General features: G+C 36.7%; 1 protein-coding gene and 1 long non-coding RNA gene across 2 annotated transcripts in view; both read left to right on the top strand.

Moving 5' to 3' along the window:
- The window catches only part of LOC135082456 (glucose dehydrogenase [FAD, quinone]-like), a 56,757-nt gene extending 32,899 nt beyond the window's left edge, over window positions 1–23,858 (top strand). The window contains exons 10-11 of the mRNA XM_063977251.1: window positions 23,373–23,455; window positions 23,801–23,858. Of these exons, the coding sequence (XP_063833321.1) occupies window positions 23,373–23,455; window positions 23,801–23,858 (141 nt within the window). The remainder of the gene's footprint in view (window positions 1–23,372; window positions 23,456–23,800) is intronic.
- LOC135082219 (uncharacterized) lies at window positions 1,843–3,755 on the top strand. Its single transcript, XR_010259374.1, has 3 exons — window positions 1,843–2,332; window positions 2,945–3,036; window positions 3,322–3,755. It is a non-coding gene; the product is annotated as an uncharacterized LOC135082219 (long non-coding RNA).
- Window positions 23,859–25,521: the final 1,663 nt, after the last annotated feature.

The following is a 25,521-nucleotide window of genomic DNA, read 5'->3' as shown; positions in this document are numbered from 1 at the left end:
ACCGTGTCTCCAGCTTACACATCTGTATCTTCGTAAATATTTAAGCTACATCAATGTTTTATATCTCATAAATTAAAGTCGAATAAAAAAACCCGACTTCAATTCTTTCAAAGCTTTATTTCGAACCGTTTTCGAACTACGAACCGATACGTATGTGTAAGCTGGTGACACGTAACACACGGTGGATTATTAAAACCGTATAAGTTAGAGTTGCGTTTTAAAGATCAAATAATTCGTTATAATTGAAGTACACACGAGACATAATTTCAAATCTCTAGGCCTCTTAGTTTCAGAATTAAAAGCCAAAAACTATTTTCCCGCCAAATAATTCAAATAATATGGGTCGACTGCGACGTTGCCGTTCCGTGCGTCCACTAGAGCAGTCGAATTTGAACCTAAAAACTACTACCGTTTGAATCATTTTTATTTGTAGTTTAAATCATTTAATTTCGATTATAAGAATTTTAGACTAGGAGCCGGCTGATTTCTGTATTGAGTACTTAATAACCTATATTTTATTAATAAGAAAAAGCTAGGTAAAACAAAATTATATTTTAATATACAAGTATAATAACGAACTTGTTTCCAAAGACTCAAATATTTGTGGCGTTTCTAAACGCAACCACTTTAATTTTTATTTAAATACCGTGAAGTCCCACGATTCTGCCACGTCAAGTGGCAAAAATGGGCAACAACTATACAGGGTGGAAACGTTAAGTGATCTCACTCGATTATTTCTTAACTATACAAGATATTAAAAAAACTGGTTACTGATCCTGAAAGTGCTTAATGAGCTCTTTCAAACGGTACCAATAATAAGTTACAGAATAAACTGGATCTATCTGAAAATTTAATGTTTCCAGCTTCCATACTAAATGTATGCCAGACACACAATATTACTTAGAAGTGTAATTTTTTTAATTTAATAATAAATACTTAAAATAAACTCGTAAATTGTATTCTTATTTTAAATTATTAATGAAAAACATTGGTTTTAGGCTTTACTTGCTATAATATTGTCAAGAGATGAGTGTCATCATGACTGTGGTAGTAGTAGGTACTAAATGTATGGAAGAAGGAAACATTGAAGTTTCGGATAGATCCAGTTTATTCTGTAACCTATTATTAATACCGTTTGAACCGTTTGATAGAGCTCATGAAGCACTTTCAGGATTTTCCAATCGCGAAAGCCCTCATTGAATTCTTCTTCTTTTGTTGAAAAAAAAAAAATTAACAATATTAACATCACAAATCACAATCACTACTAAGACATCACAAAATAGACGAAACACAGCATTTTGTACAGCATTTGCCATAAAGTTAATATTCCTTCGGAAGGAATATTAACTTTATGGCATTTGCACAGAATTGGCCGTAAGGATCTATATCCATAGCCGTAAAACTTGTATTAAAAAAAAAGATGACAGTTGACTGCAATATTGAGAAACAGTCAGTGTTGCCAGAAGGTTACTTTTGTAACCTTTTAGCTGATTTTTGAACTGCTTTGGTTACTTTTAGGTTACACTAATGAAAAGGTTACTTTTAGGTGATTTTTCGGAATTTGTAGAATTAACTTTTACAGGTTACTAGCTTTCCGCCCGCGGCTTCGCCCGCGTGGAATTTTGTCTGTCACAGAAAAACTTTATCGCGCGCGTCCCTGTTTCAAAAACCGGGATAAAAACTATCCTATGTTCTTTCCCGGGACTCAAACTATCTCTATGCCAAATTTCATCAAAATCGGTTGCGAGGTTTAAGCGGGAAAGCGTAACAGACAGACAGACAGACAGACAGACAGAGTTACTTTCGCATTTATAATATTAGTTGGGATTAGTTGGGATTCAGTAAAAAAATATTAATAGTGTCAATTTACAAATTATTTAAATTGAAACGTGACACTCAAAATGTTGATGATTTCCAATTAATTTTAACACTTTGTATGAATTTTGGCTGATTGGTAAGATAAGAGTCGAAGATGAAAGTTGTTAGTAGTTAGCTTTATGAATCAATATGATAATAATATCAATCGCACGTGTGAGGGTTACTTTTTTTTCTATTTCTGGTAATTTCTGACAAGACCCTACTGGCAACACTGGAAACAGTTTTTTTTACAAAGTCAAACAAACACAAGTTCACACAACACATTGGATTTATCGTATTTGTGACTTGTGATATTTTAGATGGATTCTAAACTACATAATAATAATCCTAAACAGCAGTTTTTTTTAATGTGTTTCAAACGAAGGACGAATTGTACAGACATTTTAATTAAAACTGACTTTAAATTGTCAATAAATTCCTTTGTCACACTGACGAGCTACGGCCATGAGCTACGGTAAGTGGAATTAATTGAAAATTATTTTAATGTAGGTAGGTAGGTAATTATTTAATTTTTAGCGTTAAGATTTGCATCTCTTGATTACAACTAATTTGAAAATTATAAATAACTTGAAAAAATCGAACTGCCTAAGGCGGGAATTCCGGGATTACCGGGCCGGCGACTGCTCTTCCTTTATAATTTTCTCTATTTATAATATTTTTCTCTTTTATAATTTTCAAATTATTTTAATATGTAACTCTAGCAAGTACTGATAGTAGAATGTCAGTTAAAGGGGAACTTGTACAGATTTACATTCGATAGTTAATATTATTGAGAAATACTACTTATTTAGAAAGACTTTCAGCAGTCAGCACTACCATTGTAGGTAATTATTGTGTAACTCAAACTGTGAAAATTAAAAAAAAAAGCAAGCAATAATTGTATTACCATAATAATATTTCTTGTAAAAACAAATAATATTGACTTTTCTTAGGATTTTCTCTTGATCTTTTAGTTCATTCAGTATTAAGTTCGGTACTTTTAAGTACCTACCTACTGTGCTAGATATTACCAAAATATTGAATAAGGTAACAGAAGAAACACTTATTTTTAATTATGATTATACAGGTGACTCAAATAAGCTACTGACACCGGAGGTAGATTGACAACAATAAGGCTACAAATAATCATGTCCGTGGAAAAGTTGCGAGAGTTTTAAGGTATGACCAATTTCAATTATTAATATTCAAAGAAAACTGTCATATTATTTATGAATTCGACTGTACATAAATGTAACTCAGATGACAATGCAACCTAATGATGTCAGGTCTAATGATAACTACTTTTTTTGGGGAATGTAGTCTCCAAGGACAGTCATGTGAGTGATTAGCCACAAAATAGACTAACCCTCTTAACGCAGCCCAGTTTTAATAATAAATTGTAGTGACCGTTTTTTTATATTCGTTAATAGTTTTATATGATTTTAATGTTGGATATTATTACAGATCCATAACTACTTTCTGATGTTTGCTGATTTTCTTATGGATGAAGATACTATGAGACGCCTTTTTGTCATGGTGCACTTCGCAGTGAAAACAGTCAAGCAAGTAAAATAACAAGATTAGTCCATTAATTAAGAATGATTTACGAGTTTTTATTACAATTCATGTTGTTAGTTTTTATTCTGTAATTTTAGTTACATTATTTTTTTAAAATGTTTCTGCCGCTTTTGTTATATTGTATTGTATTATCATTTTTTTTTATAACTTTGTTGATTCTATTAGCTAGGAATAATAAGTCTTTAGGAAAACATCGGGGTCGAAAGCTAAGTGTAGACCTGGAGCAACAAAGACAAGTTTTCCAAAAATATAAAAGTAGGATAGGAAATTTTGTACCTCCCAATAATAAAGAAAACCGCGCTTTATACTCCGATCTTCAAGATGCTTTTAAGTATCGTTTGTCGTGCAAAGCAATTTATTGTTCGTTAAAAAAAAACTATAATTACTTCTTTGATAATGATGTTAACAAACCTCTTTCTCAAGTTTCTCAATTTTCTGACTCAGAATCAAGATCAGATAACTTAAGCACAGTACTAAATCAAAATGAAGACGATAGTGATTATACAAACCAGACTGATGCATATGAATCTTTTAACTTTTATGTTGACTCACATTTTTGGAAAAAGATTGAACCTATAATATATATAACGAAACGATCAGATTCCTCTGGCAGCTTATTTCAAAGGCGACGATCGCTGCAAAAAAATAAATGGACGGATTTTGTTAGAGAAATCATATGGAAAAATACAAAATTAAATTGCTTTTGGGTGTTTAAATCCAATATTGTAAAACAGGTAATAGATAAAACAGTTGTTGTTTGCAAAGGTCGTTGTAATTATAGTGAGTGTAAAGCTAAAATTGAAATAATCATGAAAAATAAGACAGAAAATTTTACAGAAATGCAATGTATCATTAGACACAGAAATCCAGATGTTAAGCACAGTTCAAATAAAAGGTATAGAATGACAGGTTATAAATCACAAACACTAGCAAAACAATTGTCAGAAAAAAGTGCAATTGAAGTAAGAAATTCACTAGCGAATGATACTATATGTCAAACCAACTCTGACTCGCCTTATTTTTTGCCAAGTGTAAATGCACTAAGACAGTTGAAAAAAAGAGATAAATCACAGAGCTTATTTCACGATAATGTTTTACTGTCGTTATGGATAATGAGTGAGACACCTCCTTTCAAACATTTTATAAAATATATATCATTGTGCCCATTTATTTTATATTATTGGAACAATTTACAAATAACTTTTTTTAAAAAATATTTAGAACAAGTGAATAGAATTGTTATTTCTTTAGATGCTACTGGATCGATATTCAAAATGTTACGTCCACCACAAGTTAATGATTTTATTAAAAATATGAAGAAAAAACATTTGTTCTTATATATAATTATGGCATATAATGATTTTGGCAGCAGTGTACCACTCTGCCAAATGATTTCTACGTCTCATACGGCGGAAACAATAGCAACTTGGCTGCAAACGTGGAAAAAAAGTCTACCAAAATACCCTGACGAAATTGTGACAGATGATTCAAGTGCCCTGATAAAAGCCTTAGTGGAGACATTCACACAATTTACAAGTACTGAACATTATTTGCAAAATTGTTTCAAAATTTTAGAAGGCGTAATAGATGCAGAATTTCCAAAATCATTTTTGCGACTGGACACCTCTCATTTTATCAAAACTTTACACGATCAAAAGATTTTTGATACCGTTGAAACACATGTTAAGTACTTTTATATCAAATGTATAATTTCAATTAAAAACAGCTCAGAATATAAAGTAGTGAAAAAGATTTTAACCAGCATTATTATCATTGCGTTGAACAATTTCGAAAGCAATCGATGTCAAAAAGCTATTGAGACCTTAAACCAAATACATGATTCCGAAAAACATGATATAATTATCGACTCAACTCCATCAGATATAATTAATAACAATGAAGATGACGAAATAAATTCAGAATCCTTATTAGACTTATGGTTTTTAGACGAGGTTGCCAAAGAAAAACTTTATATCGATCTAACAGAAGACAAAGACAGCAAACATCCCAATCCATACTTTTTCCCTGATTTAATAAAATTACTGACGCGTTTATTAAAAAAGTTGCCCATGTGGTCAAATGTTTTGATAAAACACTTCAATTCCAATAAAACAAGACCGTCATCTAGCAATTCAGAAAGCTATTTCAAAAATATCAAATGTTTGCTTTTAAATAATAACCGCGTACGAATCGATTTATTTCTGATGCGACATTTTAATTATATTTCCGGTGAAGTAAAGCTAGCGTTAACAAATATGAACAAAAAAAATATTCCAAAAATAAGTAGTTCTTTTGAACCTAAAAGCAAAACGACAGCACGATCTCGCCAAAAAAAAAGAAAAAACACAGACCGCGATTCGTTTTCACAAGATTCAATTTTTTCAAATAAGCCATCATATATAGAAAACTGGAGAGGGTACGCAAAAAAAAAGTGTAAAACTATAAAACGAATAAAAGAAAATGAAAAAGAAAAAGAAAATGACATTATTGATTATTTATTACCAGAAATTTTCATTGAAACCCCTAAACAACATGAAAGCCAGTTCGAAGAAAAAGAAATATCAATGTCATTAAAACCTCACGATATAACTTTACTGAAGAATGGCTCCAACATTAGCGGTTCTTTTTGTATAAATAACACTTGTGCGTTTGACAGTGTTGCTCATCTGTTTGCAGTAATATGCACTATAAAGAAAAATATACTACAGGTTTTTAAAAGTAGTAGTGACCTTTTTTCTAATTTAATTATTTCTTTGATTTTAAATCGGCCGGACATTGAAGATATTAGGAATAATCTATTAAACTTACACTTCAAATTTGAATCTTCAACAGTAAACTGTGAATGCAACGTAACTTACATCATAGATAAATATCTTAGTTACAGCTATTGTAAAACGACATGGACAAAAAACTGTACAGATTTTCTGTGCACTGTAAACAACTCGAGTATTAAAAGATGTACAGGGTTTGTACCCATCAATATTGAGTTAATACTTGAATCGGGGCCACAGGTTTTAGAGAAAGCTGCACTTGAGTGCATGACACAAATGTACAAGTGCACAGAAAAATGTTGTGACGGGTACAATTTTTACATATATCAATTTTCACAATTCATTGCTATTGAGCTAAATTCTCCAGATGCCGAAAGAAGCATAAAATGCGAACTCCAAAAATTTCCCCACAATTTAACTTTTTTTGACAAAACGTTCAATAATCCATGTGTGATCGAGTTTTTAGAATTTAAAAAACACTACAGAGTTCACTGCAATGTAGGAGAATCAGAATGGCTTACTTATGATGATCTAGAAATGACAATCGAAAAGCAAAGTAGTAGTACTAAAGTATTACCTCACTGCGTTATTTATTCTATAAATTAAAATACAACTGAAAATATAAGATCTGGTTATTATTATAAATATTTTAATCAAGTATGATAGGTTACTTCTGTACTGTCATAATTCATTAATTAGTTTTAAGAAATATTTTAATATTAAGTGATGACTGTGATGAGTGATACTAGCCCTGACCAATGTTCACTGTATTATTAGTAATGTGTGTAGCTATACAGTGTGAGTCACGTTAAAGTGTACATATGAAAATAGATGAAACTAGACTTATTTTTATCGACAAAAAAAGAGGTCAAAATTTTTTTGAGATGTTTTTTTTTATTTTTTATAGAATTTTTTTTCTTCCAATTACTTATTGTAAAGAAAACGTAATAAATTTTAAACTAAGCGGTATATCCTGATAAAATAAAAACAGTAATAATGCTAAATAACAGGCAATACTAAAAAATACATAAAAATACACAAAAAAGGCCAACAAATAATAAAAAATGATACTTTTTGAAAAAAATCTGCTTTTAAATTCGTGTTTTTTGGTTATTTGATAAATTTCTCCAAAAAATGCCCCTATAACCGGTGGTTTTTATTACTTTGTATTATTCTCTATCGTATTATCTTCGTAAAACCAAAAATCGCATGTCTCTATCCCTATCACAACATTTGCTATGATCGTTTGAACAAAGGCCTGCCACAACATTATTCTCCGCTACAGGTAGAGACAACTTTAATTTAACTTAAATGCTTATTTTACTTCGAAATATTTTGTTTTTATTTGAAATCTAACTTGTCTTTATCAAAATTACAAATCTAGAGCCATTTTCAGTTTCGTTGTTAACGAAGCGTTGAATGGCGCGCCCGGAGAGGCTTAATTCAAACGATCATTGCAAACGTTGTGATAGGGATAGAGACATGCGATTTTTGGTTTTACGAAGGTATTACGATAGAGAATAATACAAAGTAATAAAAACCACCGGTTATATGGGCATTTTTTGGAGAAATTTATCAAATAACCAAAAAAACACGAATTTAAAAGCAGATTTTTTTTTAAAAGTATCATTTTTTATTATTTGTTGGCCTTTTTTGTGTATTTTATGTATTTTTTTAGTATCGCTTGTTATTTAGCATTATTACTGTGTTTATTTTATCAGGATATACCGCTTAGTTTAAAAGTTATTACGTTTTCTTTACAATAAGTAATTGGAAGAAAAAAAATTCTATAAAAAATTTAAAAAAATCTCCAAAAATTTTTGACCTCTTTTTTGTCGATAAAAATAGGTCTAGTTTCATCTATTTTCATATGTACACTTTAACGTGACTCACACTGTATTAATTATGTAGGTACCTATGTTAAGTTATTAAAGGACATCATCCATTTTGGTCCAAAATCAAAAGTGCCGGCCAAAAAATAAAAGTGCTGTATTCTGATAGAATACGTCCGCCTTAGCATTTATTACTATGGCACCAAAGCTGTAGCACCACTGTGCATCGTGGTATTTGAGTTCTAAAAATATATGAAACGACTGACTTTGATCTCAAATACTACGACGCACAGTGGTGCTACAGCTTTGGTGTCATAGTAACAAATGCTAAGGCGGACGTATTCTGTCAGAATACAGGACTTTTTTTTTATTGGCCGACATTTTTGATTTTGAACAAAAAATGTATGAATCGTCGATGAATTTTAGATCTCAAATACTCGACGCACAGTGGTGCTACAGCTTTGGTGCCATAGTAACAAATGCTAAGGCGGACGTATTCTGTCAGAATACAGCACTTTTTTTTTATTGGCCGACACTTTTGATTTTGAACAAAAAATGTATGAATAGTCGATGACTTTTAGATCTCAAATACTCGACGCACAGTGGAGCTACGGCTTTGGTGCCATAGTAACAAATGCTAAGGCAAACGTATTCTGTCAGAATACAGCACTTTTTTTTGTTGGCCGGCACTTTTGATTTTGGACCAAAAATATATGAAACGTGGATGATGTCCTTTTGATTTATCTGTGATAATGAAATTGATTAATTAGATTTACTAAGAGAGTGATAAGTGATACCCGACCCGACCGTGGATCACCTGTATTCTTTTACACAGTAAAGCACAGTAAAGTATAGGTACCTGATTAATTAGTTTTAAGAGGTAGGTATATTGATTGTTATTAAATTTTAGTGGCAAAGTTCCTTATGTTAAAATTATATTTTTTATTGAATAAGTGATGAGTGATACCCGATAAGAACGTGGATCACCACATTTCAATAAGTAAAGTGTGCCTACTAAGTTATTAAAAGTTGATCGATGTGTGATATTAATTGAACTGATTAATTAGTTTTACGAAGTATATTGATTGTTACTTTAGTGTTAAAGTTCCTTATATTATAATTTGTCTTCAAATTATATTTTTTATTGAATAAGTGATCAGTGATACCCGATAAGAATTTGGATCACCAGATTTCTATACGCAAAGTGTACCTACTTAAATTTTTAAATGATGATTGATCTGTGATAATAATTGAACTGATTATAAGCTTTACGAAATAATAAAATAAAAAAAATTAAATTTAAAAAAATTCATAAAATTCATTTATTTTTGCAAATAGGCTTTAAAAAAGCGCTTTTACACGTCCCAATATTAACCCTACCACTGCTTCGGGACAATAAATGGGTCAGTGCTGAGAAGAAGCAGCGCAAGAAACTCAGTAATTGTTATTTTAGTGGTAAAGTTCCTTAAATATTTATTTTGTCTCTAAATTATAGTTTTATATTTAATGAGTGATGACTGTGATGATATTAGACCCGACCGATCACTGTAATATTAGTCATGTGTAACTATGTTGTATGTATGTACCTAAGTTTAGTTAGTAAAATATGATTTATCTGTGGTAATTAAATAGATTAATTAGATTTACGAATCTCTGATGGATGAGTGATACCCGACCCGCGGAAACCTTTCCGCCAACTGGGACCGCAATCAACTAGCTAGGACCGCGGTCCCAATCGCCAGATCAGTAAAAATTAAATACTTTTCTGGGACCATTCATAAAGGACAATGACCAAAAATGTATGGAGTGTGGTCCAAATGTCAACCACCACCTATGTAGTAAAATAGTCTACTAAATACTGATTCATTATAACCAAACCGCAATCAAAAATATGCTGTCAGTAAAAAGTTTAAGACTGAATGAAAAGTCATGTTTTTACCTTTTCATCTGAAAATTAATGTTCTTGATATCATTCTATCCATCGCACATTTCGGATTAATCTATGCATATTATGTCATGTCGCTTAGTGTGCCGTGTTAGATTCTCGCTAAAAGAAAAAAAAACTCAGAAGAAAGACAACAATATTGGAATTATGGTCGGGTGGTCGCTGCTCCGCCCCTATTGGTTGTAGGGTGATGTTATACAGGGTGTTAGGTAAATGGGTATATAAGCCGACACTAGCCCATGTTAACATGGGCATATAAATGGTATGGTGAAGTCAGAAATTTGATATTATCATTTTAATATTTTTAATTTTCATACAAAATATTTTTTATAAAATCCGATTTGTATGAAAATTAAAATAATTAAAATTAAGATATCAATTTTCTGACTTCACCATACCATTTATATGACCATGTTAACATGTGCTAGTGTCGGCTCATATACCCATTTACCTAACACCCTGTATAACCTAAAACCATCCTTGATAAATGGGCTATCCATAACAAAAAGAATTTTTCAAATCGGACCAGTAGTTCCTGAGATTAGCGCGTAAACTACTACAATTTTTCATACAGTCATAACTTTTTACTGACAGTTTATTTATTTTTCGTCCCATACTGAAAGTTAATCTCTATTTAATGGACCATAAGCCAATATAGGTCTCATTAGTGGTGGACATTTGGACCACTTTTGGTCATTGTCCTTTTAGTACGATACCGATTTTGGAATGAATAATATTTTTTTTTAAGTTATCTATGAGTGAACCTAGTCGCTGGAAGAAAAATATTTAATTTTTATCGATCCAGCGACTGGGACCACTGTCCCAGTTAATTGCGGTCCCAGTAGCCGGAATCTACGGCCCGATCGCGAACGTCTTCGCTTTCGCTTCGCGAAGCCCACACTCGGCCTCGTCGGCACGCGCACCGACGATCGCCAAACGGCTAGAGTACCTTCTGTACTCGCCACTCTGCCCGGTGAAGCTGGAAAAGCTCCTCTAGCTACCAGCGCGCGTCCCTTCAAAAAAAAAAAAAGCCGGAAACCTCCCCGACCCGTCCGTGGATCACCAGTATTCTACTACACAGTAAAGTATAGGGTAAGGTGGGGCACAATGTTACACGGGGTACAATGTTACAATGCATATTTCTCCGTCCCTTTCTATTAGTTGTATGATGTTCAGCGGCTCAGTTCAGCAGCTCTTATGAGCTTGACAAACGTGTATACCAACATCATACAACTAATAGAAAGGGACGGAGAAATATGCATTGTAACATTGTACCCCGTGTAACATTGTGCCCCACCTTACCCTACCTAGGTTATTAAAAGTTGATCGATCTGTGATAAATAATTTACCTGATTAATTAGTTTTATGAAGTAGGAATTTTATTTCATTAGTGATACCCGACAAGAACGTAGATCATCGGATTTCTAGTAAAGTGTATCTACCTTAATTATTAAAAATGTTAATTGATCTGTGATAATAATCGAGCTGAATAAAAACGTTTTTGATTGTTATTTTAGTATTTCATTCTAGCTATTATATTTCCAAGAATAACCTGGTTTTGCCATGTCTGAATACAGTTCTTTTTTGGGTTTCGGTAAAACCGGTTTTGTGACCCCCTAAATCCCACCCTTACGTTCATATAAAAAGAATGTGCGTAATCTATACGTACATAAGGCACCTAAAATAATAGAGAGGAAAGAATTGATTGTATTGAACAATGAACCGTCTCAGCTATAAAAGACCCACTAAACTGAACTGTCCCACCAAACACATTGATAGGGGGCGCCACCATTGTTCACCTGTACAAGGTTACCCAAAAAGTACTGTCAAGCCGAAGCCCAGAGGTAGAGTATCACTAGGGCTACCCGAATACTCGATTTTTTCAAGTTATTTATAATTTTCAGATGATATGATAATGATGAAAATCTTTATCATATTTCAAAAACTGGGATAAAATCTATCCTACGTCCTTTCCCGGGACTCAACCATTTCTATGCCAAATTTCATCAAAATCGGTTCAGTGATTTAGGCGTGAAAGCAAGACAAAGTTACTTTCACATTTATAATATTAGTATAGATGCAATGTTTTTGCCTCGATTAAATAAAACATTGTGATCAAAATAAAAACTTATTATCAAAATATTTTATAGGTTATTAGGTACTCAATACAGAAATCAGCCGGCTCCTAGTCTAAAATTCTTATAATCGAAATTAAATGATTTAAACTACAAATAAAAATGATTCAAACAGTACTAGTTTTTAGGTTCAAATTCGACTGCTCTAGTGGACGCACGGAACGGCAACGTCGCAGTCGACCCATATTATTTGAATTATTTGGCGGGAAAATAGTTTTTGGCTTTTAATTCTGAAACTAAGAGGCCTAGAGATTTGAAATTATGTCTCGTGTGTACTTCAATTATAACGAATTATTTGATCTTTAAAACGCAACTCTAACTTATACGGTTTTAATAATCCACCGTGTGTTACGTGTCACCAGCTTACACATACGTATCGGTTCGTAGTTCGAAAACTGTTCGAAATAAAGCTTTGAAAGAATTGAAGTCGGGTTTTTTTATTCGACTTTAATTTATGAGATATAAAACATTGATGTAGCTTAAATATTTACGAAGATACAGATGTGTAAGCTGGAGACACGGTACTCCAGCTCGCACATAGTTTTTTGATCGTGGTTTTAACAGTATTTGAGCTAAAGTCTTGAAAAGTGGAAAGCCTACTATTTGGATTCGACTGTAATTTTTGAGGTATAATACATTATCGTAGCATAAATATTTACGAAGATACAGATGTGTCAGCTGGAGACACGTGTCCTCAGCTTACACATAGAAAACAACTCATAGTTATGAAGTTCTAATGGCTCTAATTGAATGACTGAGAGGTTTGATGACTCTAATTAGGCTTTTATTGATGGTATACTTGGAATTGCTCTAGGGCCAATGAGGAAGTTGGAGACATGTTCATGCATAATCGACTTGGTCACTTAAACAAACAGAAATTTAGTATACTCAAAAATGTGATTGATGATGATGATAGTAATTTATTAAATGACATTATACCTACTGATGAGTTATGTGAGCCTTGTATACTTGGTAAACAATCACGACTCCCCTTTGCAAAATGCAAAGACAAAAATACCAAAAATAACCGACCACTGTTTATTATTCATTCCGATGTTTGCGGCCCAATATCACCTTCAACTATAGATGACAAAAATTACTTTGTTAGTTTCATAGATGATTTCACACACTATACTGTTACATACTTAATGCACTCAAAATCAGAAGTGTTTAAATGTTGTGGTGGACTGCAGTGGACTGTATGCGTTTGTGTGTGTTCGAGAGCGCTGACCGGACGATGATGACTGCCGTTGAGAGCTTGCCCTTACTATGTCAGGCGTAGTAGGTGCTACTTGCAGGAATAAAACCACTATTTCACTTGCTGAGACTTCTCGCGTTTATTATTCGCTTCTTTTTCTCAGTTCTTGCTTCTTCAGATCACTTGTTGCTTGGAGCACTTGTTCTCTGAACTGAACATAACATTACAACAAATAAACTCAAACTTGTCTCCCGGAGCGCCTCGCTCCGTATTTATAGGGCCCCGGGCTATATCCATCCCTTTCTCTCCCGATATTCCTGTCTCTGTCTCTCATGTTCTGGACCATAGTTCTGGAATGTTCGAAGCGAGAGGTCCGATGTTGCCGTCCCGTTTCTTTTTCTCTCGAATATTCCAGAAGTGCGTGGAAGAGTAATTGATGTGCAAACGAGATGACAGATAATGTGAGAAAGAGATGGAATGTTATTTATATCTAATCGACTCTAATTGATTATTTTACAACATTTTCTGTCTGTTAACATTGCTAATCAATTCTAATTAATAAATTAGCGTATTTTCTCGGTTGACGTCGCTAACAATCTCCCCCGCAGTGCGAAGCACTCCCTCTTCTGGATGCGACGTCTTGGTAGGAACCAGGACTACCACTTGTCGCGTCGGTCGCCGTAGCACTCATCTGGGTGTTCGCACGTCGAGGACTCGTATTCTTCCGTCCGGACCGGGGTATACCCTCTGCACTTCCCCTCGTGGCCAAGTGTTCTTTGGAAGCGATACGTCGACTATTAAAACGACGTCGCTGACTCGAGGGTCTTCTGTTTCCCGTCCGGCTATCTTCCTTGGCATCAAAGTTGGCAGGTACTCTTTTAGCCATCTTCGCCAGAAGTGGTCCGTCAAGCGCTGCGCTGTCCTCCAGTTCGCCTTCCCGATGAAGTCGCGGTCCTTGAACACGCCCGGCGTCATCGCTCCGCAGGATCTTCCGTTCGGCAAGTGGTTCGGCGTGAGTCTTTCTTCGTCGTTGGGATCCGCGCTGATACAGGTAAGTGGACGCGAACTCACAATGTGTTCCGCTTCGAGGAGGAGCGTGTGCAGGACTTCTTCCGGTGATGTCTTTTCTTTCAGGACGGCCATTAGTGTCGTCTTCACCGTGCGGACCCTTCTCTCCTAGGCGCCTCCCATGTTGAGACATCCAGGTGGGATGACCATCCAACTTCTTCTTGATGGGACGCTGATGTGCCTGATGCCCTCTGCTGGTCTTCTTCAGGACACTTCGAGCCGGTTTGTCGGCGCCGTTGCATGGCCGACGTGGTTCCACTCCGATGTCCTCTTTCTCGAAGTGTCGGTGAACCAAGGCTTCCGTTCCATCTTCCACTAATCTGCTGTGGTGCACTAACTTCACTGGATCACTTCTTCCAGTGTTGCATCCATGCAGAACCCATCCAAGGCTGGTCAAAGAGGCAACTGGTTCGGAGGCCTTCCCTCTGCGTAGTCTCCGTGTGACTATCAGCCCCCAATTGTCTTGCCCAATCAGAAGTCTAGGTACTTCTTTGTCGTAGACCAGCTTCTTCTTAATTTTCTTCAGGTGTTTCCAGTTCTGAAGCATTCCTTCTTCGACACCTTGCTTCGTCAGCTTCAAGTTGTCGATAGTTCTCGCTTCTATGTTGAGTTTATTTCTGCAATGGACCCCCTTGATCTTCATGTTGATCTTCTGGGAGTTGCTTTTCACCATACCATTCCCCCCGACCATCCCGATGGTGATGGCTTCCGGCTTCCCTTGCGCCCCAATCTTCTTCGCTACTGATGAGTCCAGCAGCGTGACGGTGGACCCTTCGTCCAGGAGCGCGAGCACTCTTGCTGTCCCCTTGGGCCCGTAGAGGTTTACCGGCGTCATCTTCAAGTAGGCCCTTCCGCAGCTCGTGGTGTGCACCGACGATACAACTCCTTCGGCGGGCTTCTCTTGAGTCTTCGTTGCTACGGACTTCTCCGAGTGAAGACTGATGTGATGCCACCTCGTGCACTTCTTGCACGGCTGTGCCCGGCATGTGTTCCTTGCGTGCTTGAAGCGCAGGCATTTGAAACACATTCTTGCCTTCTTTGCCATTTCCCATTTTCCGTCTACACTGGATTCCCTGTACCTCTTGCACTCGTACAGCCAGTGATCTTCTCGGCATTCTGGGCATTTCTTCACGTCGGTCTTCTGATAGTATTCCTCCGCTTGTGGGGCGTGGTGGACCGGCCTCTTGAACGTGTTCCTCTTCTGGTCCCAGGACACTTCTGGGGGAGCGTAGTCGCTGTTCATTTCTGCTTCAACTTCCATGAAGTCATACATAAGTTCGAGCGCTGGTTTTCCTTCTGCCCGGCGCTCACGTTGATACATCAGCCACCGAGACTTCATGGTCGGCGGCATCTTCTCTATAAGACACTCCACGGCCCCCGGTGCACACAAATATTCCATTTTGCCGAGAGCCCTGATGGTGGCCACGGCATTGCGGACTCGGCTGGCAAATATGCAGATCTCCCCTGATGACTCGTTGACCCTTGGCAGCCTTTCCATCTTCTTCAACTCCGCCAGGGCTATTGCTCCAGGTCTCCCGAACCGGACCTCCAGGCTCCTCATCAGCTCTTCCGGATCCTCGGCGGTGAACAGGAGGCTCTTGACTGCCTCCCTCGCGTGCCCCTGGAGACACCTTCGAAGTCGCGCCAAATTCTGTGCCGGCGTGAAGGAGCGCGCGGTGTCTTCATACGACCTTCTGAACGCGAGCCATTCTTCACATGCGCCATTGAAACTTGGGAGGTCGACCAGTTGTCTCGTGAGGCCACCCTCTGCCCTCTGTGACAGCTTGGTGATGGCCATGGCCAATTCTTGAATATCGGTCCTCCCTTCCGAAGTTAGTGGCTGCGGCGGCGGCGTCGGCGGCAACACTTGCGGCGGCAACGGCGGCAACACTTGCGGCGGCGACGGCGACGACGGCAGCGGTAGAACTTGCGGCGGCGGCGGTAGAACTTGCGGCGGCGGCGGCAGCGGCGCGGCGGTCGGCGGCGGCGGTAGCGGCTGTGGTTTCGGCGGTACCTTCTCGGCGATGATGCTCGAGTGGTCCGGCCAATCTTCGATCTGCATTTGCCTGTACTGCACTTCTTCTGGATCCTCTTCCATGTCGGAATCCAATTGGGCCAACTCCAATTCCGCTTTGGCAACTTCCAGTTCCTGGCGGGCCACTCTTAATTTGGCCTCTATTTCTGCCCTTCTTCTTGACGAGCGGACGGAGCGCGTGTCTTGATTCACTCGTGACAGTCGCGGCGTTTGTTCATGTACTTGCGGCGTGGGTGGCGCGTACTGTCCTTCAACAGTCGGCACGGTGGTCACCGTAGTCGCGGGAGTCGCGGCGGCAGCGTTGGCGGCGGCGGCGGCGGCGGCGGCGGCGGCGGCGGCGGCACGTCTCTTCTCTGCTTCCGCGATACGGGCCCTTAGTGCTTCGTGTGGCTTCGTGACGTCGGCGGTTATCTCCTCTGTGTAGGAGCGCGGTGCTGGTTCCCCTTTTCCCAAATGCACGCCGGGCTCTCCCATAACCCGGGTGCTAACAGCCGGCGCGACGTGGTCCCTGGCGATGCGCGGTGAGGACGCGCCCCCGGCGGGATACGGGGTCAGCGTTGATGAAGTATCCGTGGTTTCCGTCGGAGTACTTCCTCCATGAACCGGCGGCGACGTAATTCTCCCTGCGGCGGCGGCGTTAGCCGCGGCGGCGGCACCTCGTAGCTTCTCCGACCTGGTGACAGGCATCTTCGCTATTCCCGTAATCCGGCTACTCGAAGGACCAGGAAAATGTGGTGATCCGGCTCGAAGGACCAGGAAAATGTGGTGGACTGCAGTGGACTGTATGCGTTTGTGTGTGTTCGAGAGCGCTGACCGGACGATGATGACTGCCGTTGAGAGCTTGCCCTTACTATGTCAGGCGTAGTAGGTGCTACTTGCAGGAATAAAACCACTATTTCACTTGCTGAGACTTCTCGCGTTTATTATTCGCTTCTTTTTCTCAGTTCTTGCTTCTTCAGATCACTTGTTGCTTGGAGCACTTGTTCTCTGAACTGAACATAACATTACAACAAATAAACTCAAACTTGTCTCCCGGAGCGCCTCGCTCCGTATTTATAGGGCCCCGGGCTATATCCATCCCTTTCTCTCCCGATATTCCTGTCTCTGTCTCTCATGTTCTGGACCATAGTTCTGGAATGTTCGAAGCGAGAGGTCCGATGTTGCCGTCCCGTTTCTTTTTCTCTCGAATATTCCAGAAGTGCGTGGAAGAGTAATTGATGTGCAAACGAGATGACAGATAATGTGAGAAAGAGATGGAATGTTATTTATATCTAATCGACTCTAATTGATTATTTTACAACATTTTCTGTCTGTTAACATTGCTAATCAATTCTAATTAATAAATTAGCGTATTTTCTCGGTTGACGTCGCTAACAAATGTTTTCAAGACTTTGTAGCTAAAAGTGAGAATTTATTCAATTTAAAAGTGACAAATTTATATTGTGATAATGGTCGAGAATATCTTTCAAATGAGTTCAAAGAGTTTTGTGTTTGTAAGGGAATAACGTACCATTTAACGGTACCATACACGCCACAGCAAAATGGTGTATCCGAGCGTATGAATCGTACGTTAACCGAAATGGCTCGAACATTGGTTACAAGTGCGAAATTAGATAAAACATTTTGGGGCGAAGCTATTTTGACGGCTACGTTTTTAATAAATAGATTGCCCACAAAAGCTCTACCTAATAATAAAACACCTTATGAAATGTGGCATAATAAGAAACCGAAAATAAATTATTTAAAAATATTCGGTTCTACAGCATTTGTACATGACAAAACTAGAAAGTTAAAATTTGACGAAAAATCATTCAAAGCAATTTTAGTAGGCTATAGCCAAAATGGTTACAAATTGTTTAACATAGAAAATAATGAGTTTTTCATTGCTAGAGATGTTGTATTCGATGAGTTAAATTTTGAAAATTCTAGACCTGCCAATGTAAAATCCATTCAAATTCCCGCCGTAATTAATAAGCCTGATAATAATGAATCGGCAAAGTTAATAGGCAACAAACACAAACTTGATCCCGCCGAAATTAATAAGCCTGATAATAAGGAATCGGCAAAGTTAATAGGCAACAAACTCAAACTTGTTTCTGACGAGAGCTCAGAAGCCGGACCATCATCATCATCTGGCAAAGTGAGACGTAGCGAAAGAATTACGAATCTACCCATCAAAGATTATAAACAAATGAATGATCCCGATATCTATTTATCACTGACAACTGTACAGTCAGCACCGAATAATTTTAATGAGGTTTATGATAGGAGCGACACCAACAAATGGTTAAAAGCCATACAAGACGAACTCGATTCACTTCATAAAAATGAAACTTGGACTCTAGTTGAAAGACCCGATAATGCAAACATAGTAAGTTGTAAATGGGTATTTACGATTAAAAATAATGAGGTAGGTGAACCAACGCGCTATAAAGCACGTCTAGTTGCTCGCGGTTTTTCTCAAAAATATTTACAAGATTATGACGAAACGTTCGCTCCTGTAGCTCGAATATCTACTTTTCGGTTTATTCTAGCTCTTGCCAATCAGTTTGATTTACATGCTCATCATATGGACGTAAAGACCGCGTTTCTGAACGGTATTCTCAAGGAAGACATTTATATGGATGTACCTGAGGGTGTTTCTGCTAAGCCAAATCAAGTCTGTAAATTAAATAAAACATTGTACGGTTTGAAACAATCTTCCAGATGTTGGTTCGAGCGTTTTGATCATGTTCTCAAAGTTATTGGTTTTAAAAATTCTCAAATTGACCCCTGTCTTTATGTACTTGATAAAAATAATATTGAAGAAAATGTTTACATAGTCTTATATGTAGATGATTTAATAATTTGTACAAAAAATAAGCAAACATTACAATTTTATAAAAATAGTTTAATGAGTGAATTTCATATGACTGACTTAAGTGAAATAAAATTGTTCTTAGGTATAAAAGTTGAAAGAACTAAAAATAAATTAACTTTAGATCAATCAATATACCTTCAAAATGTTTTAAGCAAATTTTCTATGAGTGACTGCAATCCTTGTAAATCACCATTTCCATCTAAATTAGATCACGAAGCTTTAAACTCTGACATTCATTATGATGCTCCTTGCAGGAACGTTATTGGTTGTTTAATGTATGCAATGTTGTGTACGCGGCCAGATATATGTGCTGCTATATGCATTTTAAGTCGATATCAGAGTAAAAGTAATGAAGAATTATGGAAGTGCTTAAAGCATCTTTTACGGTACATCAAAGGAACGGTTAACTTAAAACTGACCTATACTAAATGTGATTATAAACAGCTGATTGTTGGCTACGCAGACTCAGACTGGGGTGGTGACACAAATGATAGAAAAAGTACAACAGGACACATTTTTCAAGTGTTCGATAATTGTACAATTTCATGGAATACCCGCAAACAAAGTACAGTCGCAGCTTCCTCAACAGAAGCTGAGTACATGGCCTTATTTGAAGCTGTTAGGGAAGCGATCTGGATCAAATCATTACTCAATAGTATATCATTTTCAGTAGATCAACCCATAACAATTTATGAAGATAATAACAGTTGTATAAGTATCGCCAATAATCCCACAAATCACAATAGATCCAAACACATCGACATAAAATATCACTTCACAAGGGATCAAATTACTAATAAAGTAATTAAACTAGATTATATTTCCACAGGAAATCAACTAGCAGATGTCTTCACGAAGATGGTGCCAACGGTTAAGTTCCTGGACATAAGAAATAAGCTAAATTTAATTTAAGATATTAGTAAATTTAAAATAAGTTACCTAACTTAAAATATTGTGTCTCAAATCAAAGTTTAATTGATTATTTTTTAGTTATTGTCTAGCATTAAGAGTCACATCTCAAAGTGGATTTTGAGTGGCTTGAAAATTAAATTGCCTAAGATGGGAATTGAACCCACTTCATCATTATTAAGTAAAACATAATTGCTTAAGATGGGAATCGAACCCACTTCATCATTATTATGTATAAAATATTTTTGTTAATAACGAACTTGATTTTGGAAACATAATGTATCTCAAACTAATACAGTTGATATGTATGTATAAATTATTAAAAGACTTGAATATTTGAGGGGGACTGTTGGTATACACAAATAATCAAGTAAATGTTAATCTGTGGTTAATCTCATTCGATGTTCAATTCATTCATTCAGAGTGAATGAAGCACATGTATCAATATGTCAATGTCACTACTTTTTTTCTCCTTCCTTGGAAGAATACAGTTTTTACTTTCTGAAACGGTTTTTTGTTATTTTCTCAAACCCCATTTCCAATATTGTCTATCGTATTATCTTTGTAAAACCAAAAATTGCATGTCTCTATCCCTATCACAACATTTGCTATGATCGGTTGAACAAAGGCCTGCCACAACATTATTATCCGCTACAGGTAGAGACAATTTTAATTTTAACTAAAATGCTTATTTTACTTTGAAATCTTTTGTTTTTATTTGAAATCTAACTTGTCTTTATCAAAATTACAAATCTAGGGCCATTTTCAGTTTCGTTGTTAACGAAGCGTTGAATGGCGCGCCCGGAGAGGCTTAGTTCAAACGATCATTGCAAACGTTGTGATAGGGATAGAGACATGTGATTTTTGGTTTTACGAAGGTAATACGATAGAGAATAATACAAAGTAATAAAAAACACCGGTTATAGGGGCGTTTTTTGGAGAAATTTATCAAATAACCAAAAAAACACGAATTTAAAAGCAGATTTTTTTCAAAAAGTATTTTTTTTTATTATTTGTTGGCTTTTATTGTGTATTTTATGTATTTTTTTAGTATCACCTGTTATTTATTTTATTTTATTTTATTTTATTCAGAAAACAAACAGCTTACAAATATATAAATTGCATAGATACAGTGTAGTTGGTCAAAACCTATAGTTTTCACCTCTATATAACCAAGGGGTATAAAATTTAGCATTATTACTGTTTTTATTTTATCAGGATATACCGCTCAGTTTAAAAATTATTACGTTTTCTTTACAATAAGTTATTGGAAGAAAAAAAATTCTATAAAAAATTAAAAAAAAATCTAAAAAAAATTTTTACCTCTTTTTTGTCGATAAAAATAGTTCTAGTTTCATCTATTTTCATATGTACACTTTAACGTGACTCACACTGTATTAAAGTCATAAATAAAAAATTAAACAGTATCAAGATCGTTTAATCCAATTTCCCCAGTATTGCACTCAACAAAGTTTATTTTCCCCATTTGCCATGAGATTCTGGTACACCTATAGGTACATCTATCGAATTGCATAGCTGGGCATTAACTCGTTAATCCGTTAATCGTTAATTAACGAAGTTAACATTTCTATTAACGGATTAACTTTTAAGTTAACTTTAAAAAATGTTAACGGACTCGTTAACTTCCGTTAAATTATCCTAAGTCCGTTAATCGTTAATCCTGTACCTACTATTTACCAAAAGCACGCTGAAAAACGCTAGAAAAACGCGTTCTGACAAGTACGTTCGGACTTTCAGAACTTCCAGAACCCAAAACAACAGTTTTTGTAACCAGATCACCAACGACACTTGTTAGTATGTGAGGGATAACTCTTGCAACAGAATTTAAGACCAGTTTTCCTCCAACCGATTGAGCTGAAATTTGGTATACTTATGTAAGTACGATGACAATGCAATGTTATGGTACCATTGAGCTGGTCTGATGATGGAGTCATGAGGTGGCCATAGGAATTCCTAAACGAAACGGTGGAAACTTATCGAGTTTGGGTTTGCTGGATTTGTCTTTTCGAGCACTTATTGTAATTGAACCAAGGCTCTGAGATTGACATACTACTAAAAAGTGTAAAATAAAATTATAATAATTAAAAAACTTTTTTAAAAACAAGCTTTTATTCTGAAATGCAGTTGTACTAAAACGAAAAAAATAATTGTACTTATGCAAGGTTCAAATAATTTCGAAAGCTTGTAGCACAAACAAAAAAAATTGGCCAAGTGCGTGTCGTGCCACGCGCAGTGTAGGGTTCCGTAGTAGTCCGTCGTTACCACAGTATATTTCAGAAGCAAGCAATTACTTCATCTACAGTCACTTTTCATATTTTCTTCTAAGCAATTTTCACTAGTTAAGAAATTTTGTAATACACGAGTTAAATGACTAATTCTCTCAAACTAATTGATGTATCTTAACCGCTATAGTTTTCCTTGAAAGTTCATGAATAGCAGTATTATCACGAATTTTTCCAGATTTTTCAAGCCAACAGTTTAGTTTTTAGAGGGGGGGACGCCCTACTCGAACAAAAATTGGCACTTTAAACTTTAATAATTTGCAAACAGATCCCTAAATGGAAAAAAGTCTTAGGAACCCCTAAGCCATTTTTAAGACCTATCCAACGATACCCCACACGATGGGGTCGAAGATGAAAAAAAAAATCATCCCCACTACATGTACGAGAGCTACCCTAAAAATTTTTTTTTCTTCAAAATTTTATTCTACCGTTTTGTCGGCGTGATTAATATACATATCTCTACAAAATTACAGCTCCCTATTGCCAATAGTTTCCAAGCAAAACCTCGGACAGACAGACAGACACATATCGAAACTATGTAAGGGTTTCAGGACTACGGAACCCTGAAAAAGATGAATAAATTCCATGCGCGATACAAGCTTTCGAAATTATTTGAACCTTGCATACAATAATTTTTTTCGTTTTATTATCATGTGTTAACGGATTAACGATTAACGTTAACTTGCGTTAAATCTTGTGAAATGTAACGTTTTAACGTTTAACGAAGTTAATTTTTTTATTAACGGTTTAACGATTAACGAAGTTAACTATTTGATTAACGGTGCCCAGCTATGTCGAATTGGATAGATTATTTTCAATAATGTATTATAACATGGTTTAAGTTTTTTGTACTCACTATGTTGATAAATCATTTTTTACAGACCCTAAAGAACAAGTACGGCATAAAACTGGACAACAAGACGACGGAGCGGTGCTCCGGCCTGGCCGAGTGGTCGGACGACTGGTGTCACGTTTTAAATTAATTTTTAGAATTAATAAAACGAGCAAAATAAGTTTACAAAATTTATTAATCTAAGTTTAAAAATATTTGATTTTAAGGTACAGGTGGGTAGGTTGTAAAAAGATCGGTTCCACGTAACACTTGTGCCAGACTCCCCTGTGCGGCCTCCTGCGGTCCCCGTGGGACGCCGTGATGTCCACTTCTCTGTCCCCTCCGGAACGGTCCACAATAAGTCCTAGCTCAAACTGAGCCCGTCCGTAATTCCTGCATAAACATTGTTTTATATTAGCCTTCGTGTGGGGTAAGAGATTGTACTGCCACGAATCTTGATTAGGTGATTTCAAACAGGCGGAAGAATATAAGCCAAGCTAGGGAAGACGGCCAGCAAGTACTAGAAGAGGTCTAGGCATTTAATTTACTGGGATGTAGTGGCAGTTGTAGATAGCAGAAACGGTTACAGTTAACTGATGGCTAATAAGAAAATAATTAAGTAATTTCGCTTCAAGGAACATAATTTATACCAACCAATTTACCTACACAATTCGCTAAAATATTAATAAGCGTAAATCTATGCTATAAGGGCGATTACAACAACACTTAACTTCTACTATAAAAAGCATTAATTACTATTTAGGAACATACCCTATCTTAACAAATAATAAGAGATGCACAACTTACCCAGTTACGGGATGAAATGTAGGCTAGACACTTAAGTTTGATTAACTGTGAGGTTTTATTAAAGTTTTATTAAACTCGCACTATGAAAAAACGCCAACGAGACGATTTATTAAGACGCGCGCCGCATCAAGCGGTACGCGGGTGCTCAAGTTCAAGTTTCAAGCGAGGCTGGCGAGTGTGGCAGTCTGTCTCTGGCCGAGACGCTGCGCCTGCGGCGCGCACTCCCCGCGCCCTTCGCCCCGAGCGTATTTACGTTCAAAAACTTATGATCCATTGAATCGTAAAATAAAAAAATAACATTTTCAAATGTTACAGTACCCCTCTTCCAAGAAAAAGATTTTACCTGTCGTAAAATCTGAACCTACACCTATGTTATGAATTAGCAAGGATTATGCAAAGATTTACTTGTTTTGCATTTTAAGATCTTTTATGTGCCAAGCTCCTAAATTATGACCGGTCATAACATCCTCGAGAACATATACTAATGGTGATTTCTTTTGCTTTATTCTACATTTAACGTACTTAGGTGCCAGCTTCTTAGCAAAACGTGCATCCTTGTCGCTCTGAAAGTAACATCGCTTCCAAACGATATCATCAACATTGAATTCAGCATGCTTTCGACGCAAGTTATAACGCTGAGTGTTTTTTAAATGTGCTTGCCAAAGTGCAACCTGTACTTTATCGAAAATATTTGCCAAATGTCCCAAGTTTTCTGCATATGGGTCGCGTGGAAGAAAAATTAGTTCGTTTGGGATATCAATTTCTATATAATGAGACCCACTCGTAACTAATTCACGACCATGGACGAGGAATGATGGAGTATAACCAGTCGTTTCATTAACTGAATTATTGATTGCGAATTGGATTTTTGGTAGATTAATGTCCCATGAGCGATGGTCATCATGAACAAAAGTGGAAACTGCCGTTATAATGGTTTTGTTATACCTTTCAACGGTGTTCATTTGGGGAGTATATTTAGGCGTGAAGTGAACATTAGGTACAGCATATTTTTTAAATAAAGATTCCATTTCACGGCTCGTGAATTGCACGCCATTATCCAGGATAATGGTTTGAGGGATGCCGTGAACCAAGAAGACGTAATCTTCCAGATGTTTACTAACAAGATCAGCAGTAGCTCTGCGTAGCGGGAACATGAGGCAATATTTGGAAAAACAGCATGTCACTACAAATATATAACAGTGCTGTTTTCTTGAAGCCGGTAGGGGACCAACTAAATCTATAGATAGGGTTTGAAAAGGTCTACCACACTCTTTAGGTCTCCCCATCATACCTAAAGTACCCTGAGTTGAAAGCTTATAAGCTAGGCAAGTTTCACAGGAAGACACGTAACTGACAACATCGGGATACATCTTTGGCCAGTAGTAGCGAAG

Source organism: Ostrinia nubilalis, chromosome 21 (genome assembly GCF_963855985.1).
Source record: "Ostrinia nubilalis chromosome 21, ilOstNubi1.1, whole genome shotgun sequence".
Taxonomy (NCBI): domain Eukaryota; kingdom Metazoa; phylum Arthropoda; class Insecta; order Lepidoptera; family Crambidae; genus Ostrinia; species Ostrinia nubilalis.
Note: the sequence above shows the minus strand (reverse complement) of the source record. Positions and strands in the feature narration are given on the sequence as shown.